The sequence below is a fragment of the Ailuropoda melanoleuca genome, chromosome 9 (genome assembly GCF_002007445.2).
Source record: "Ailuropoda melanoleuca isolate Jingjing chromosome 9, ASM200744v2, whole genome shotgun sequence".
Classification (NCBI taxonomy): Eukaryota; Metazoa; Chordata; class Mammalia; order Carnivora; family Ursidae; genus Ailuropoda; species Ailuropoda melanoleuca.
Window position 1 is genome coordinate 6524533 of NC_048226.1, and position 19433 is coordinate 6543965.

General features: G+C 54.0%; 1 protein-coding gene across 1 annotated transcript in view; it reads right to left on the reverse strand.

The window, feature by feature from the left end:
* Positions 1-19433, reverse strand: part of ACAN (aggrecan) — a 64566-nt gene that overhangs the window by 23532 nt on the left and 21601 nt on the right. Inside the window, 10 exon segments of the mRNA XM_034667888.1 lie at positions 862-1155; positions 2148-2275; positions 2825-2999; positions 5268-5693; positions 7305-7598; positions 8886-9013; positions 10846-10907; positions 10943-11055; positions 11947-12330; positions 14714-14790. Coding sequence (XP_034523779.1) covers positions 862-1155; positions 2148-2275; positions 2825-2999; positions 5268-5693; positions 7305-7598; positions 8886-9013; positions 10846-10907; positions 10943-11055; positions 11947-12330; positions 14714-14783 — 2074 coding nt within the window. The 5' untranslated portion in view covers positions 14784-14790.

The following is a 19433-nucleotide window of genomic DNA, read 5'->3' on the forward strand; positions in this document are numbered from 1 at the left end:
TAATGATACATTCATAGCAAGTTACAAAGACACTCGGTTTTGATACATCAGGTATGAAACGTGGCCCAAGCTGTGACTACAATCTACATTGGAGGAGATCCAGACCCTGGGGTTCTCCTCTGGGCAGAGCCCAGCACGACCTCGGCCATACCCTAGCCACACCCCCTGCGCTGTTTGATGACATCACTTTCAGAACTCACAGGGAATGAGGATTGATGGATGAGGCAGTGGGTCCTCAGCGTGGGTCAATTAAAACCATGAATTTCTGGTGCTCAGTGAAGAGTAAAAGAATACCTTCACCCAACTCATCACAAACACATTTACAAGCAGAAGAAAAGTTGGCAAGGGTGTACAAATTAAAACAGTATATCTGTATGTGTGTACGTGTGTGTTGTTCATAATAATAAGGCTAACATTTACTGAGAATTTACCATGTCCCAGGCACGATGCCAAGTGTTTCATATGCACTATCCTGGTTTATCCGCACAGCAACCCTTTGAGGTGGGACCTATTACATCATTATTTTATAGATGAAACAGAGGAACAGAGAGGTTAAGTGACTTGCCCCAGGTTACACAGCTACGAAGCAGCAGAGTTATAATTAAAATTCAGGTCTGCCTGATTTGAGGGCCCCAGTTCTCACTCACTTCTCTCTGCTGGTCTCTGGGGGCCTTTAGAAGGATATATGTGCCTTGGGGTCAACGCCTAAGGTCATGCTTAGAGCTGCCAGGCCCCAGAGGGGGCTGACTTTTCCTCCTTGCTCTGACAGACGGGGCAAGTGGACAGGGGCCAGAAGGGGTGAACCCAGGGGAGTGATGCGCCAGGCAGAAGGGAGGCTGGAGGAGAGGTGAGAAGGCGTACCTCGGAAACAGAAGGCGTGGTGCCGGGACAGCGGGTCTGGGAGGCCCGTCTGGTTGGGGTAGAGGTAGACAGTTCTCACGCCTGGCTTGTCTCCGCCGCAGGAGGGCCTCGGGGTGACGATGGGGTAACGTAGGCTGCCGTCCGACAGCCAGCCGGCATAACACTTGTCTAGGCCTTGGCTCCAGGCGGCGTAGAGCTGGCCCGTGGAGGCCAGGGTGGCGTTGTGAGATTCACAGAATGCCAGGGCTTCCTGGAAGGTGAACTGCTCCAAGCGTGTGACAAAGAACACCTCCCCTGGGGGCAGAAGCAGGTGGCAGGTGTGACCCTCATGCCCACAGCCAGGTGGGGGACTGGCAGGGCAACTGAACTGAGATCAGTTGGTCGCTCTAGATGGAAACAACCGTCCCTCCTTCTGTCTTCTCTAGATTGTCCAGTCCCACTTGGGCACCCTCCCTCTGACCCCCTGGGCTCCCCTCCACCACAAAACTCAAGCATAGAGCACCCAGATGCCGAGGTCCTGCAGCTCCCCACCCCCACCCCTGGGAACTCATCGAGGGGAGGAGCAGGTCCTGGGGCCATTCTTGGGGTTTGGGTCCCCACACCCAGCACAGTACCCAGGTGCCTGTCTGATTTGGGGGAAGGAAGTTCACGTTTACCAAATACCTACTTGTACCAGGCACTTCTCACACGTATCTCATTGAACGCTCACCAAAGGCTCTGATATGAGCACAATCAGCTCATATTTTATAGATGAGGAAACTAAGGCCCAGAGAGGTTAAGTAACTTGCCCCAAGTCACAAAACAAGTGAGTGGGTATGCTGAAATCTTTCCAGAACACCAGCATTTCCCAAATGGGGTTCAGTGCAATAGCAATTTGGTGATTATGATTGAAATTAAAAGAAATGAAACAAGAAAAGGTCTGTGGTTAAATAAGCTTGCGCTGCTTGGTTAAGCAGAGTTAAAGAGGTTTTCTACTGCAGGACTTCTCAGAGCCTTTGATTTGTTCCTGGGCATCGGGACTCTCCACAAGGCAGATGGCATATGTAACATTTATTTGTAATAAGTAAAGACTCAGCTATCAGCAGAAATCACTGCTTTTCTAAGGAACCAGTGCTCGCCTGCAGCTGGGGGAACTCACATGAACCACACAGGAGGGAGAGAAGGAGCTTGATCTGAGAGAGGGGCTGGGCCAGCCTTTCTTAAACAGGAACAGAACTGGGTGGATGGTAATTCCCCCTCCTCTTTGTGTCTCTCCAGGGCCCAAAATGCAAGAACATGGACCATACCCTCGAGCCTATCCACGTAGCAGTAGACATCATAAGTTTCTGATGGTGGCCGCACACCGTAGGTCCTGACCCCTGGGCTGCTGTCTTTGTCACCCACACACGGGGTCCGTGGGCTCACAATGGGGTATCTGCAAAGGAGGGCAGGAGGGGGGCATGAAGGCCTCCAGAGGCTGGGGGATGCAGGGCCCAGGGAGAGGCTGGCAGGTCTCTCGGGGACTTGGGCAGGGTGTATCTTCACTTGTCTGGTGAGATCCAAACCGGGAAGGAGCCCCTCATGCAACAAGCTCCCTGTGTGGCTGTGGGAAGGGTCTGGGGGCCCCTGGGGGATTCCTGGCTTCAGAAGAGACCCATTATATGGAAGGACATTGAGTCAAGCTGGAAGGGACCTAGGTGGGGGGCCTTGAGGAGAGAGTTTTCCTCTCTGTCCCTTGGGGATAAATGTCCAAGGACTTAATGTCACCTGGGGCTCTTCCCCACCTGCTCAGAATATGCCTTGATTTTGGGGGAGAAATTAAGGGAGGAGCCACGGAGTCATTAATTCATTAATTACAGCACAGCGTAGCAGGTGCCCACTCTGCTGGGTGCCGTGACAGGTTCTGCTCCCCAGGCCTGACCTCTCATGGTTGGTTTGGGGCTGGGGGGAGGGGGAAGGCGGGGGGCGGGGGCTCATCCTTCACCTGACAGTCTGGTCCTGCAGCCAACCAGCATCACATTGCTCGTAGCCTGCTTCATAGGCGGCCTGGAGCTGCTCCGGAGAGGCGATGACGGCCCCAGTGCGCAGACAGGCCTGCTGAGCCTCCTCAAAGGTCAGTGAGTATCGGGCGGAGCCTGGGCGGTAGTGGAACACAACCCCTGCGTGGGGAGGAGAGGAAGAGAAGGAAAGACATGGCATGGACTGGATACTACAATGCCGGGGCCCATGGGCCTGGTTCTTTGGTTTTGAGGGCAGGGAGGGAGCCCTGGCTCCGTCAGGAATGACTCCCCTTTGTCCCCTCCTTCCTTTCCTACTTCTTCTTTTTTTTTTTTTTTAAAGATTTTTTATTTATTTATAAGACAGAGATAGAGACAGCCAGCGAGAGAGGGAACACAAGCAGGGGGAGTGGGAGAGGAAGAAGCAGGCCCATAGCAGAGGAGCCCGACGTGGGGCTCGATCCCACAACGCCGGGATCACGCCCCGAGCCGAAGGCAGACGCCCAACCGCTCTGCCACCCAGGCGCCCCTCCTTTCCTACTTCTGATCCTATTCTCAACCAAGTTGGTTCCCTTTGCTTGTTCAAGCTTGTTCAAGCTGCTCCTGAAGTCCATCTCCCTGAGAGAGCCTTGGAGGACTCTTCTGCTCTGGGTGTCCCCAACCCTTCTCTCTGGGGCCCTTACTCCTAAGCTGTTCATTTGTCCATTTTCTCTTTAAAACAAATGCATTTTTTTCTCCTTATAACAAGAATAAGCATTCATTACAGAACAGAACAGAATACAGAAAAAGCTAAGGAATATATCGAGCAATCACTGGCATTTCTTCCACCTGGCCCAGGGCCCAGGGGGTGAGTGCCTGCCCCGAAAGACCCGGCCAGAGTTTTCGTGGGTGTGCACCGGGCACATTCTGGGGGGTGGCCTCATGGCTTTTGCCAGGTTCTCAAAGGGGCAGAGCCCTGTCCTTGAGCCTCCCACTTACTCTGCCTGTCTCATTGTATTCAGCTGCATACACATTGGCCTCTGCTTCTGACACTTCCTGGGGTGATTGGCCAGGTTATGTCAGCTTCAAATCCCTGGTCTGACACTGTCCCATGTCCCTTGTCCTGTGGCCAATGCTCATCTGTCCCTTGGCACCTTCCCACAGGGAGCCAGTGGGGCTCTTTCCAGTCCTGGACTAACCCTGGGAACCAGCCATTGGGGGGTTACCCCAAAACCTTCTAAACAATTTCTCCTTTCCAACAGATTGTTTTCTTCTGGGCAAGTCAGGCTGAAATCTGACCTGGTGACATCCTGGGTGTGATGGTGGATGGCAGTGTCCAGCTGCTCTTCCCCAGGAGGGGACACCAGCTAGGCCTTTATGAAAGCCACCCCAGAATGTCCTTCCTGTTCTTGGATTGGAGTTTGGGGAGCAGCTGAGCTCCATAACATCCCAAGCCTCCAGACCTCTATTAAACACCTGGAACACCCCCATCCTAGAAGAGGGGCTGGCAGGCATTTTCTGGAAAGGGCCAGATAGGACATAGTTTAGTCTTCGTGGGCTCAATGGTTTCTGTCACAACTACTCAACTCTACGGTGACAGCCCGAAAAGAGCCACAAGACAGCACACTGACGAGTAGCTGTGGCTTTGTTCCAATCCGACTCTATTCATGGATGTTGAATCTTGAATTTTATGTCATTTTCATTATATGTCACAAAATATTCTCACTCTGACTTTGTCCCCCAACTATTTAAAACTGTAAAACGATCCTTAGTGTGCGGGCCGTAGAGAAACAGGTGGCAAGCTGATGTGACTGTCAGAGCTTGCTGACCCCTGTCCTGGAAGGTCAGCTCTGTGAGGAGTCCCAGGGTCACCTTGTACAGTGGTTTTCAAGCAGCTCTGTTCTGTGGAGGTACCTGATGGGGCTAAGGGGGGGCCCTGGACAAAAGAGCCCCAGTTCTTGGCTCCACTTCACCTAGACCCATGTGGCATTTTTTAAAAAAAAGATTTTATTTATTTATTCGACAGAGATAGAGACAGCCAGCGAGAGAGGGAACACAAGCAGGGGGAGTGGGAGAGGAAGAAGCAGGCTCCCAGTGGAGGAGCCTGATATGGGGCTCGATCCCATAATGCTGGGATCATGCCCTGAGCCGAAGGCAGACGTTTAACCGCTGTGCCACCCAGGCGCCCCCCATGTGGCATTTTTACCTGCTTGACATATACTCCGGTTTCCACCTATGACTTCATTTGAAGGAAACTTTTTGTGGCAAAAGAGCGTGGAGGTCACTCTCTGGCCTACCCCCTTGTTTTGTAAGTAAGGAGAACCAAGTCTGAGAGGAGGAAGACTTGGCCCAGGTCTCAGGCTAAGTTGAAGGTACGGATCCTTTAGGTAGGCCAAGTTCTTTCCACCTGCCCCCAGCCCCCATGCAGCCCCACAAGGGGCAGGCACTTACCCCCTGGCAATCGTGGCCGCCCCGAAACCTCGGTTGCGCCTGGGACTGCGGTCACCTGCACGACATGGTCCTCACTGGTGAAGGCGGTGAAGGCTGGGCTGGGCGTGGCGGGAACACCCCAGGGCCCGGCGGTCTCTCCAGTCCTGTTCTCAGCCTCAGGGAAGGCAGTGGCCCCTCTATCGGGGGCAAACGTGAAGGGCTCCTCGGGCTCCGGGACAAACGTGAAGGGCTCCTCGGGCTCCGGGACAGTGGGGGAGACACCAAAGATGGGTTTCACAGTGAGGATCACGTTGCCTCGGGCTTCACCCTCGGTGACGTTTCGGGGCAGGGGCAGCTCCATGTCAGGCCAGGTCACTGTCTGGATGGTGATGTCCTCCTCGCCGCCCACCCCGAAGAAGTTTTCTGGGATGTCCACAAAGTCTTCACCTGGGGCGGGGAGAAAGATGAGCTTTAGGAGCTCAACCTGGGGCTGGCTTGAGGGAGACGAGCGTCGGATCCTCCTTCCCTGCCGGGGAAGGAAAGCACCTACTGTGCGCCTGGTGGCCTCGACTCTGCGAGTACTCATTCTAGGAGGCCTCCGTTTCCATGCTGCCGAAGAGCGCCAAGGCATCACACTGCGAGATGTTGACCAAGCAGCTCACCACTTATATGACCAGGGCAGCTCCAACATCCCTTCCTGATCAACGTCCGCCACCTCCTTACCTGTCTTCTGGGTATCGGCTGTTTTAAGTAGCCATAAATCAGTTATGAAGTGGAATAGAGAACTCGTGCTAAAGATGTGGGAGCCCATGACATGGAGGAAAGTGACCTAAGACCACTGCCTGCCTCAGTCACCAGCCAAGGAGGGTGTGGCAGGAACAGGCCGGTCAATCACTTAAGAAAGAGGAAACCCACAAGCGTGCTACCACTTCGAAAAGGCTGGTTAGGCTATGGGAAGGTTAGGAGAGGCTTTGGGGGAAACCCTCATTACTTTTGCAAAAATGCCCCTCTTCCTGTGAAGTCAGGCCGTAAAGGCCAAACATGAAGGAGCTAGGCCACCGTGCTGTCCCCAGTTTTGTCCTAATAGGGATGCAGGTCTATAGTATCCGTGTTTTTTTTCCCTTTAAGAATTAGCATGTAATTGTAATGCTAACCCAGACGTGTAAAATGAGATAAAAATCTTTTAAAAGTTTTAGTCTAAATTTTTTTTTTAAAAGATTTTATTCATTTGACAGAGATAGAGACAGCCAGCGAGAGAGGGAACACAAGCAAGGGGAGTGGGAGAGGAAGAAGCAGGCTCATAGCAGAGGAGCCTGATGTGGGGCTCGATCCCATAACGCCGGGATCACGCCCTGAGCCGAAGGCAGACGCTTAACCGCTGTGCCACCCAGGTGCTCCTAAATTTTTTTTTTTAATTTATTTGTTAGAGAGAGAGAGAGCATGGTAGTCAGAGAAAGAAGCAGACTCCCAGCTGAGCAGGGAGCCCGACGCGGGACTTGATCCCAGGACCCTGGGATCATGACCTGAGCCCACGGCAGATGTGTAACCGACTGAGCCTCCCAGGTGTCCCTAGTCTAAATTTTCAAAATAAATTGCCTGTCAAAACTGCCGCCACCAACTCTTTTCAATAACCATGTGGCCCTTCTTTTAAGTACACTGGATTCAAGAGAGTGGGTAACGGCGCTTGCCTGGAGGGGGCATGGTTTTGTGCAGGCCACCTGCTCCTTAGACAGATAGGGACATCGAGACTTTCCCCGGCTGCACAGTCACCCCGGGCAGAGCCGTGATTCCAACCTGCGCAAACACAGACTCTAAAGGTCGTGCTTTTAACCCTCTCCTGAGCTGACAAGACAGGGCTGGATCCTGCCGCTTACGGTGCTTCTCCCTTAGCTGTTCTAGGAGCTGGTGAAAACAGGGGGTACTGAAGCATGGGGTTTGGGTACCTGCGGTCCCTTGAAGGGGTAGAAACCAACCCCCGTTCCCAGCTCCCCTCCTCTGGGCCCCCATTTCTGTGGTGCAAACCCCCCTCCCAGGCCCTGCACCCCCCCCCAGCCCCACCTGTGTAGCAGATGGCGTCGTAGCGGGACGAGGGGTCGGGGTAGCCCGTCTGGTTGGCATGCAGGTAGACGGTCCGCACGCCCAGGAGGTTGCCCCCGCAGTTGGGCCGGGCCTTGGAGATGGGGTAGCGCACACTGCGGTCGGCCAGCCAGCCAGCACTGCACATGTCCATGCCGCCCTGCCAGGCCAGGTAGAGCTGGCCCGTGGTGGCCAGCCGCGCGCCCAGCCGCCGGCACTCGTTGGCTGCCTCCTGGAAGGTGAACTTCTCCGGAGATGTCGCATAGAAGACCTCACCTGCCAAGGACAGGGCGGGCAGGGTGAGGACCTCCCTCCCCACTCCTGCCCCTGCCTCCCTCCCTAGACTCCAAGCTCCTGCTCCAAAGCATTCTTGCACTCTCTGCTGTGAAACGCCCCCTCTCCCTGCCCCATCCTTCCTAGCAGTTGAGCATTGCCCATGCAAGCAATCCTTTAAAAAAATTCAAGTTGTGATGGGAAGAGCAGGCATTAGACTTTGACCCTCAGAGCAGTGGTTCCCAAATGGGGGTCTCTAGGCCCTGAAGCATCTATAAGGGCATTAGTGGGGCCTTGTGAGCGCTTTTTACTATTTCTGCAAACCTAAGCATGTTGGGGGGGGGGGTAGGGGGGGTGGTGGGCAGCTGTTTCCGGGGAAGGGCACTGGCTGTCCCCGCTCAGTGGCAGCTCTGATTGGCCGTGTCTTTGGTGAGCCAAGAATGGGAACACAAATACTTGCTCCTTAATAGGCCCTGGGCCCAGGGGCGAGAGTGAGGAAAGGGAGCCTGGGGGTGAGAAAGCAGGGGACTGTCCCAGCCTCAGAATGAGCCAGGTTGTTTGGGCTTATCTCCAGCCTGGGGGAAGCTGCGAACTTGGGTGGGGNNNGGGGGGGGGCTGAGGTGGCAGAGCCTACTGTCAAAGGGGGGGGGGGTTGGGTGCAGATGGGGGAAGGCGTGTCTTCCACAGGCCCAGGTAACTCGGGAAGCTCTGCTTGTGATCAAAATTAGTATCCTTTACAGAGCAGAGAAAGACTCTGGGTTCCTTCCCGCCACCACTGAGGCTCTCCAGAACTAGCCCATTGGGACGGCCTGGATGGCGCTGGGGGCTGGCTGCAGGGGAGCTAGAGAGGTCAGAAGGGCAGCCGGCTCTCCTGGGAGCTACACTTCTGATGGACCCCGCCCTGGAGTGGCCTGGGGCATCCTTTGTGAGGGTGACAAGGCTGGGGTGGGCTTTACTGGTGCAGTGAACCTTGGGACAGTGATGGGCTGGTCATGGCAGCAGGACATGCTGACTGGGAGGGGTGGTCCCAGCAGAGAGACAGAGACAAGCATTCTTGGGCCCAGTAGTGGTGCCAGTTGGGGGGTGCCCGCGGCTACTGAGGCTCCAAAGTGGGGAAGGAGGGGATCTGAGGGCCCCTTCCTTCCCCCCACCCTCTCTGGGCATGGCAGGGAGGGGTCTGGTGTGTGCTGCCCTGGGTTCGTGCTCTGCCCTAGAGGAGGCCCACGGGATCCCTAGTGTCAGTGGGGAGAAGGGGACAGGTAGGGCTCCTGGGAAGGGGGCAGGCCTCACCCTCCATCTCCTCAGCGAAGCAGTAGACATCATAGGTCTCATTGGTGTCTCGGATGCCGTAGGTCCTCACGCCCGGAAACTCATCCTTGTCCCCATAGCAGCCTTCCCTCGGAGTGTGGATGGGGTACCTGCCAGGAACCCAGAATGAGTGTCATGTGACCCTCAGGGGACAGAAGGGGCCCGTGGCCTGGGCCCTTGTATCCTCCTCCCATGTGGGAGGAAACGGGGACTCACTGATGTGTTTGCCAGTATCTGCCCTGGGTATGTGGCCTGTTCGTCTTTTGGTTTTTCCCCCCAAGCTTTATTGAGATACATGTTTTCACAGTTATCGATGATTACAGGCAGCCCCCTTTGCTGAATATTTATAAGAACTGAATATCCAGGCCTTCAAACCTTTTCTGTAGAGAGCCCAGAGAGTAAATATTTTAGGTCTTGCGGCCCCTAGGATCTCATCTTGACCCCTCAACATTGCCGCTGTAGTGTGAAACGACCACAGAGGTCCTACACAGCTTTTGCTGACCTACACACCATTTGCTGACCCCTGCTTTGCCTCATTTGAGTCTCACATCAACCTAATAAGGCAAGTGCTAGAAACACTCCATTTTAACCTGGAAGAAACTGAGGCCCAGAGACGTTAAACAATTTGCCCCAGGTCACACAGCGTCTAAGTGTCAGAGCTGCGGTTTGAGCCCAGCTCTCTCAGAGGCCGCGGTGTGGGCTCTTGCACTATGCTAGGCTGCTGTCTTGTCTTGCTTTCTTGTTGGTGGCGTTTGTGTCCTAATATCTGAAAGAGCTACCACAAGATTGCAAAGATATTTTCCTTTGTTTTCCTTGGGACGCTTTGCGGTTCTGGCTTTTCCGTTCAGAGCTCTGATCCGCCCCGAATGAATGTCTCATCTTGCCTAAACAGGCTCGCTCTCACGGACTGAGATCCCTCGAGGGCAGAGCTCTGTCTGTCCCGCTGGGCTACCCATCCCTCAGCAGCTGCACTCCAGGGAAAAAAGGCGCCCAAAAGCTTAATTTATGGATGTCTCGCCTTATTAAAAGCAACAAAAAAGAAAGGCAAGCGGTTTACAAAAATACACAAAGCACCGAAGTTTCAAGAAACAGTGCAGAAATCATGGCAAAGGGGGTCCAGGGGTAGGAAGGTAATGATGTGTAATGTGCTCACGCAGGCGAAGTTCCTAGCAGCTCCTCATTCCGCTACAGGGTAGAATGACAAGGACCTGGACAGGTCGCGAGATTTCTATCAGCAGAGCCACCAGACATTCCAGAATGCGTCCCGGCCCCCCGGGAGCTCCCACATGAGCCTGTCTGAGGTGGTCGGGCACAAGGGGCACATGGCCTTTATTGCTCATGCTCCATCTTTCAAATGAATACAATAAGCCCCCTTTTAAAAAATAAAGCACGAGGGGCGCCTGGGTGGCACAGCGGTTAAGCGTCTGCCTTCGGCTCAGGGCATGACCCCGGCGTTATGGGATCGAGCCCCACATCAGGCTCCTCCGCTGTGAGCCTTTTTCTTCCTTTCCCACTCCCCCTGCTTGTGTTCCCTCTCTCGCTGGCTGTCTCTATCTCTGTCGAATAAATAAATAAAAAATCTTAAAAAAAAAAAAAAGGCACGAAAAGGCCTTCTGTGCAAGTTCTCTATTGTTTTAAAATTCCTAGCGGCCACTAAAAGTATTTCCACTGGAGCACTGGAGCTTTCTAGAAAAGCACGTGATGAATTTTCTGCACGCAGAATACCTGACACATTATTATGTCTTTCCTCATAGCACAACCAGATGGTCCCAAATCAAACGTTGGCTTCTGAACAGTGATATAAGTGTTGTTAGAGCTGGCGAAGGCATTACTGCAGCCCCAGCCCAGGCTGGTCATGGTGTCATGCCAGCCCCGCCTCCGGGCTGGCCCGGTGCTCTAGCCCATCGTCCCCCCCCACTCTGCGCGTGGCCTGGGGGCTCACCTGACAGTCTGGTCGGCCAGCCAGCCGGCGTCACACTGGTGGAAGCCGTCCTCATAGGCGGCCTGCAGCTGTTCAGGGGTGGCGNCTCATAGGCGGCCTGCAGCTGTTCAGGGGTGGCGATGATGGCACTGTTCTGTAGGCAGGCCCGCTGTGCCCTGTCAAAGTCCAGCGTGTAGCGTGTGGAGATGGCTCTGTAATGGAACACAATGCCTGCGCGGGCGGGAGAGCAGGTCAGGCACAGCCTCCCATCTTCAAAGTCCTCGAAGAATTATGGTTATGGTCAAAGGGGCCTTAGGGACATCTGTCTGGGCCTCTAGCTGATGCACAGATCTCCTCCCTACATTCACATGTGATCCTTCTGCCCTTGTGGAAATACCTCCAGTGATGGGGACCTCACTACCTCACAGAGTGTCTGTTTTGAATTTCTCTGATAATTCTGATAATCAGAAAGTTCTTTGAATTGAGCTAAAACCTGCCTCCTTTTACTTTTTTGTTGGCACTCCCGGGCCCCATATTTTCTTTGGGAAAGAGACCCTTAGAGCCCCATGTATCCTCAGCCCAGGAGCATCCTAGTGGGAACCCTGTCCTCAAGCCAACCAAGGACACAACCATTCTCCTTGGGCCATCAAGAGAAAAGGAACCAGGGAGGCTTCATCCCCTTTCTCTGACTTCTGGAGCTGAGAATGGGGCTGGGGTGGGGGTGGAGGAGGGAAAAGACATCTGGATAAAGAGTCAGGAGACCGCTCTGGCTCGCTTCCAGAGAAACTTCAGGCAGATCGCCTAACCTCAGTTTGCTTATCTGTAAAATGGGGATGATCACAGGGCCCACGGAATCATGGGATGGTGGCCAAGCGCAAACTTTCATTTACATGTGCCGATGGCCAGGACGTGTTTAATTCCCTCAAAGTCCAGAGAGAATGATAGTCCCAGTTCCGTGTTAGAGGCACAACTGAAGCTAAGTGACTTGACTCCGGTGGGTGCAAGCCAGCCGGCGGGGAAGCAGCTGGGATTTGAAAACCAGCCTGCCTGAGTTCACTCCCATGAGGATACCATTCTGGTTCTTTCCCCGGGTGAAGCAGTGTCCCTGTGGGACGTTCTCACCTTTTACCACGACCTCTATGGTAGCCTCGCTGTCCTCAATGCCTTGCATAACCTCGCAGCGGTAGATCCCCGAGTCATTGGAGCGAAGGTTCTGGATTTCCAAGGTGGCATCACTGGGGATGGCCGGGTAGTTGGGCAGCGAGACCTTGTCTTGGTAGGCATTGTTGACCCGCACCTGCCCTTCCGTGGCTACCAATAGCACCACCTCCTTCTCCTTGGAAATACGGCTCCACTTGATTCTCGGGGCGAGGGGGGCGGTGGAGGGGGCGGTGGTCACAGGGTGCGTGGGGTCGATGAAGTAGCAAGGGATGGTGAGGGAGCTCCCCAGGAGGACCCGCAGAGGGGACGGTTCGGGGATGCTGACACTCAGCGAGTTGTCAGGGTCTGTGGGGCAGGGACAGAACTGTTAGCACCTGGAGAGGACCACTCAGCCTCCCTGTCAATCCTTCTGGAAATGACAAAATCCCGTGAGCTCTTCTGTATTTGTGGGGGGGGGGGCGCTCCTGTGCCAATCGGAATTCCCGGGAAGCTCTGCAATGCCTTTTCCAGAGCGGTATTCCTCAAGACCCCTGGTCTCTTCACCTCAAGACAGGAACTATGGAACTGGAAAAGGGTTGCAGAGGAGGTCAAGGAAAACTTTAGGGCTCAGATCTCCCCCTCTCTGTTTCTCAGACTGGGGTACCCCAGGGGATACCAAGCCATAAGAGAAACAGGACCCATCTTCCTGGAGTGAGAGCTTGACTCAAAGGATTTTGGGAAAAATCACTTTGGGGCAGGAAAAGTTGTAAAAAAAAAAAATCCACACAATGTTTAAAGCTCAGATGCAAAACTACACAGACATGTCCCACTTGAGGTCTGCTTTGGACTCCATCCTGACTTTGCTGAGGGACAAGGCGTTCTCTCTTGCTGTTGGGGAATCGGGGGAGGGGGGCTGGCTGGAGAAGCATCAGAGAAGAGCAGACATTCATGTACTTCTGCAAAAAAGTCAGACAGGTTGGGGTTGGGTGTGGGGTATGACTAGCTCCACGAAAGATCATGGAGAGTATTGGTAGGGAAGATGCGGCATGTTTACCAAATCCAGTTAGAAGTAAAAGATCTTCCTGAAATGGGAAAGAAACAGCTTTTGCAAAAATAGCACCTCACGGCAAGTCATACACTTAGGGGACCCCCCCCCTTTTTCTTTCCAGGAGAGCTTACAGGTTGAAAATAAAACTGTGTCAGATATTTGTGGGTGGTAGATACATAACCGGGCAAGGAAGGGGGAGCCAGGAATGTTTGGGGGGTCCAGCCCTAAACTTTGAAGTCCTGGACAGCCACTACTGGGTCCTTCCACAAAAATCTCCCTCCGAATACTCAGCCCTCGCCCCAAAACACAGCATGGTTTTAGAGTGGGCCGTTCTCCAGTTCTTCAGGGAGAGCTAAGAGTGACTGCAGTGCCCAATGCTGCAGTTTTTAAAGCTCTCAACCAACCTTACGGACTGGTTTGCCTGTGTGGGCAAACCACCCAGGTTACAGCCAGGGGCTGGATATTTATGGGTCCCCAAGCCGGAGTACAGATGGACACCCAGATATCCTACGTATAAATATTTAAAAGTTATAAATCAAGTCCACAGATTGTTAAATAAAATATGTTCTATCTTCCTATTTGACAATGGCACCTTTCAAAATGAAAAGCCAGGTTCCAAATTTAGAATTCTTGGATTCCTTAGAGATTTGCACGGGGCTCCTGTGGCCAAGCAGGAGGCCGCCTTCTTCTCTGCCAGTTCTCTGCACCGTGAGAGGCCTATGCTTATCCCAGCCCTCACACTCCAGCTCTATCCACACCCCTTGATCTCTCCCTCAGACCTGGCGTGGCTCTCACCAAAGGCATGGTGCTCCCCCCCCACCCCCAGGAGGATGGGTCCTGGAAGTGGTTTGGAGCCACTTGGGCAAGGAATTTGGGGCATCCTGGGTATCCAGAGTGTGGTCTAAAGGGAGAGCATCGATCTGTGTGGACATGTCCCTACAGATCCCTCAACCTTTAAGGAGCACTGGGGCTGGACGAGGGCCTCCTCCAGGGAAGCCTCTAAAGTGCGTGGCCCAGAGCAGGGGCTCTCTTGCCTAGGTCTAAGGGAGATACAGGTCACGCTGGGGCAAACCCATCCTGCAGTCAGTGGAGGGTTTGCTCACCTGATTGAGGGCTTGATGATCAGAAACCCACCTAGGGCCTGCCATATGTGAGAGACCACGGGGGTCTTCCCAAGGATGGCGTGCCAAGAAAAACAAAGACCTGTGTGATGTATTGGGGACTTCTTTCTGTTTCTCAAGGAATTTTCTCTTTGATGATCCAGCTGTTCCTCCCTTAGCAGCTTTTCCTCTTTGGGCTTATCTGTAATCCTGCTCCGACCCCAAGCTCAGCGTGTGGCGGTTTTGGGTAAGATCCACAGAGAGGAGATGGGAAGATGGGCGCCTGCCAGGAGCTCTCCCCCTTGGCTGTCCATGTGAGAGGGCAGCCGGGAGCAGGATTACCTGAGCCAGGGCTCCCAGATGCATGCGTGTGTGTGTGTGTGTGTGTGTGTGTGTGTGTGTGTGTGTTCACACACACGGGCGTTCTCCCCTTGCAGCTAGGCTTGCCTTCGATAGAAAAGGGGCAGGCAGGGCCAGAAAAAGGCCAGGAGAAGGGAGATTATATCCCTGGGAGCAGCAGCACGGAGTCTGGGACTCAGTACCCCGAATCCAGTCTTCTGTGGCTGCCGGATCCGTGAGGCACGCATGGGAGTGTCCTTACCTGAAGCTTCTAGTGAGCTGGCTGCTGTGATGACCCTCAGAGTCACAAACACCAAGAGTAAAGTGGTCATAGTTCACCTGGAAGGAGGGAGGCAGAGGGGTGAGCTGGAGGCTCAGACACAGTGGGCTCGAGGGTCACATGGCACACAACACAAGGTGATTAATTCCACGCGCAAGGATCTGAAATCACATCAAAATAGAGGCTGCGTGTGGTTTGAGGGACGTCTTCTCCAAGAGTCCTCTCTTCACAAGGCCTTCCCAGATTTCTCAGTTTAATTACACGTGTTAGGCTGGAAACCTCCTGTCTCTTCGAGGGCACTTCCCACCTTCTAACCTATAAAGGCTCCTTCTGAAGGATCCGTGCAATGGTTGATGTTATGTCGACTTGACTAGACCCACTGGCTGCTCAGATATTTGTTCAAACATTATTCTGGGTGTGTCTGTGAGGGTGTTTTGGATGAGGTGAACATTTAAGTTGGTACACTAAGCAGATTGCCCTGATAATCTGGGTGGGCCTCATCCAATCAGCTGAAGGCATGAATGAAACAAAAAGACTGAACCGCTTCCAGGAGAGAGAGAATTCCCCCTGCCTGATGACCTCCAAACTGCCTTCAGATTTGAACTGAAACATTGGCTCTCCCTGGGTCTCGAGTCTTCAGACTCAGCCTGGAACTACACCCTGGCTTTCTTGGGCCTCCAGCTTGCCTGATACTTCCATAATCATGTGAGCCAATTCCTTACAGTAAACCTCTTTCTCTATAGATGCACAGATCCAATCGACTCTGTCTTTCTGGAGAAGCCTACTATAATCCCCCAGGCCCAGAGAAATGAAATGAATTAGCCAACCTCCCTGACGGAACCCAGGCCTGCCCCCAACTTCTAATTTGGGAATCTTGTGTGTTTAAGAATGAAGAATGCTCCAGGCTTTTGAGCACAATTCACAGGGGCCTGGTTCAAGCCAGGGGAAGGATGCCCACCCAGGGAGCTCTTGAGGACGCTCTGGGATGGACAGATTAATCATGGAGGGGAGCAGTCAGAGCCCAGGACCCCCGAAGCCCTCCCACTGGCCCAAACAATGACTTCATGTGAATCAGAAAAGCCTTCCTTACTGTTATCTGCTGTAAAACTGTCACGTCAAGTGACAACCACAACATAGAGGCCTCCCCTGCACAACTGAGCCCCTGACTCCAAGTGGGCCAGTGCAGGTAGACCCCAAAAAGAACCCATTAAACTTACAAGAGATCAACCAGAACACTGGTCGTCAACTTTGGCTGCACATGGAAATCACCTGGGCTTCCGCCTGATCTTCAGGCATTTTTAAAGCATCCCAGAAGGTTCAAATGTGTGGCCAAGACGGAGCACACTAGCTAGAGGATGAGCAGTCAGTCCCACGGCAGACGCCTGTGGCTGGCACCCCATGGCAGGTGCCCGATGATGCTTCCTGAGTTGTTCTGTTGGTGGGACCTGCACTGGCGCCCACCCTGCCCTCCTGTCCAGCCTGGGAGCATTTCATCTTGGTTTAAGAGGTGTCCGCATCACAGATGCTCCTTGCGGAGGAGGGAGGCGGAGGGGTTGGAGGACCTGGAACTAAAGACAAGCATGGAGCTTTGGGAGGCTGGGATGGAGCCTCCCGCGTTCCCCGCTGTGTCACAGTCTGATGGCCCAGCAGGTGTCGCTGTTGGTTCAGTCACCATCAGTGGGGGGGGCTCCTGGGCTCCCTTCCCCGGAATGCGTGGGGGAGGGGCAGGCGGGGCCCAGGACTCTGGGGAACCCTTTTGGGGTGACCTGGCCTATTGTTTAGAGTGACCTTTCTTTCCATCACTGTCATTCATGCCACATACGTTGGTCACCTGAGAGATGGAAGACCTGCCTGTGTGGGCCCCGCTTGGGGGACAGAGATGAGTGTGTGAGGCATGTCTCCCTCACACTGTAGGACATCTGGAAAATTCCAAAGACATAACAAGCAGTCCCCTGCTTCTCCTCAGACATTTTTCTCCTTCGATGATGCCTTCAAACAACAATCTCTGGGGTTCCAGGTCCTGCCACCCTGAGAGGCCGCTGAGTTGCGGCACTCTCGTTCAGGCCCAGCGTGACTGATCGCAGGAAATAGTCCGTCCACCCCCCCCCCCCCCCCCGNGAGATGGAAGACCTGCCTGTGTGGGCCCCGCTTGGGGGACAGAGATGAGTGTGTGAGGCATGTCTCCCTCACACTGTAGGACATCTGGAAAATTCCAAAGACATAACAAGCAGTCCCCTGCTTCTCCTCAGACATTTTTCTCCTTCGATGATGCCTTCAAACAACAATCTCTGGGGTTCCAGGTCCTGCCACCCTGAGAGGCCACTGAGTTGCGGCACTCTCGTTCAGCCCCAGCGTGACCGATCGCGGGAAATAGTCCACCCACCCCCCCCACCCCGGGAGCCTAGAAGGATAAGGTGTCCCCTCCAGTCTGGGGAAGGGGCTAGACTTGTGGGCTCCTCTCTTCCCAGAGCCTCAGGGATACCGTGTCCAGACACAGGGCCCGCCTGTCCGTCTTCCCTCAGAACACCCTCCACTGGGAAGTTCTGTGTATGTTTTTGGAGGTGTGTTTCTTCCCAAACTCTGTGAACAAGCCCGCCATTGTCTGCGATGCAGTGGCTTTCTGTGGGGCTGGGGCCCGCTCTGTTTTTCTCCCTGGCCTCCACCAGGAATGGAAAGGGCAGGGGTTTGGGGTAGGGGTAGACTGGGCAGAGAAACTAATTTTATTTCTTCTTTTTTAAGACAAACTTTGGGACAGAAACGTTGCAATAAATATGGTCCTGTGTTTGTGTTTTCTCAGCTGTAAAGAAAATAGGGAGAAATACCATTCTGTCCAGCTTCCAAGTGTCTCCAGGACTCACTGAGTCTTTTATGGGAGAAGGACTCTGCCAGCCCGTCAACAGGGAGGCCTTTCTCCAGCGAGGTGGTGGTGAGGGGACAGGGCTGGGGCAGATGAAGGGGACCGGGGTGTCCGGAATGAAGTGAAATGAGGAGTTTGGGGGAGCAGGATGGTGCTGCTGGATGAAGGCTGGGAGATGAGGGGTTCCGTGTGTGGTTGGGTTGCTCACCAAGGAACTAACTTTCTTAGGAGAAGTACTAGGAGACCTGGCAAGGGCAAGTAAGCTTAGTAGCGCTTTTGAACTGAGCTGAGGGTGTGTGTACACGAGCGCGTGTGCCCCATCGCTGGAGATAGGGAAACCCTCCATCTTCTCATCAGCTAGACTCAGTCTCATGGTTGCCAACACGGCCAGGGCCCTAGCCTCTACTCCACTGAATTAAGAAACTGGATGGGCAGGTCACCCTCTTGCCTTGAATCCCTCTTCCAGCAACATGCAGTGGAGACCCCAGACCTGAGACCCCCCGCCCCCCCAGACCAGAGATCCCCAGTCCCGGTACTGGCTTGGCCACCTCCTGTTTAATACCCCAGGACCTACCCCCACGGCTGTTTCAAGACTGAGTGAGATAATGTGCCATTCAGGCTCCCCTGTCCGGAGCGGGAACTGTGTCTCTGGCTTAGAAGCTGGCAGGGTGTGGCACCCAGCAGGCGGCCATCAGTGCTGCTCTCCCCCCACGTCCCTGGTGGCAGGACTGGGGGAGCCTCTCAAGCTGTGTCGACCGGAAGAGGGGCCAGTGGCTGGGGTTTTATAGCCATGACCTCCCTGCCGGGGATCCTGTCCACATGGCCAAGGCAGGTTGCCTTCAGTCTCTAACTGAATAGGAGAGGCCCATTCCTTCACAAGGCGGCGTGCCGTGGCTGGGCAGCTGGGATGGTGCTCAACATGTTCCAAGCCGGGGGCTGATGTCCCACCCCCATGATAATTTCTACCCCTCAGCTCCTCCTTCAGGGACCACACTAAGCACATCCACTCCTCTTTCAAGGGACTCATGCCAGACCTCCAGGGGTCCCATCTGCTCTCCCGTCTGCCGTTCTCGCACAGAGCTGCTCGTTCCTTTCACTCTTCCTCGCGTGCCTTCCATTCCTCACCTCCCTTCCTGGAGCCACAGAAGGTCAGAGCTTGAATAGACATTCGTGAATGTCAAGTTCAACTCCTTCCATTTACAGGTGAAGAAACTAAGACCCCAAGAGGTTAAGTGATTTGCTCAAGGCCGCACAGTAAGTTGGAGATGGAGCCAAGACCAGAACCCAGTGCTAGGGGTCCGGTCATCATCGTCCCGTGTTGTCAGCTCTATGCATCTGGCTTGGGTCTCGCTGTCTCCACAGCCCTCCGCAGAACGCCCAGCACAGAGAGAGGTCAATCAGGAAATATATGCCGAATGAATGAATGAACAAATGGAGGCCCAAGCACCCCAGGCCTCTGAGGGAGGAGAAGGGACGCTGGAGGCTCACATTTGTAGAGCCCCTGTGAGGTGCACAGCTCTTTGGGGTAGACCACTCCCATTTTGCATTCAGTGAATCTCAGCTAGAGAGATACATCGCTGGTGATGTACATGGCCATGTTACTTCACGCCAGCACGCCATTACGTCATGTGACTTTGGGAAGGTCACAGCCCATGTGCAGCCCAGGGGTGAGACAAGTAGGGTCTTCCCTTCCCGGGGCCCCAGAGAAAACCAGTTGGGCATCAGAGCCAGCCTGCCCTGACTGGCCAGAGATAACTTCCCATATCTCCTCCCAATTCCGTGTTCAGGGATGTCACATAGGGAGCTTGAAATGTGTCTAAATGGGACTATCTCCAGCACGGAAAA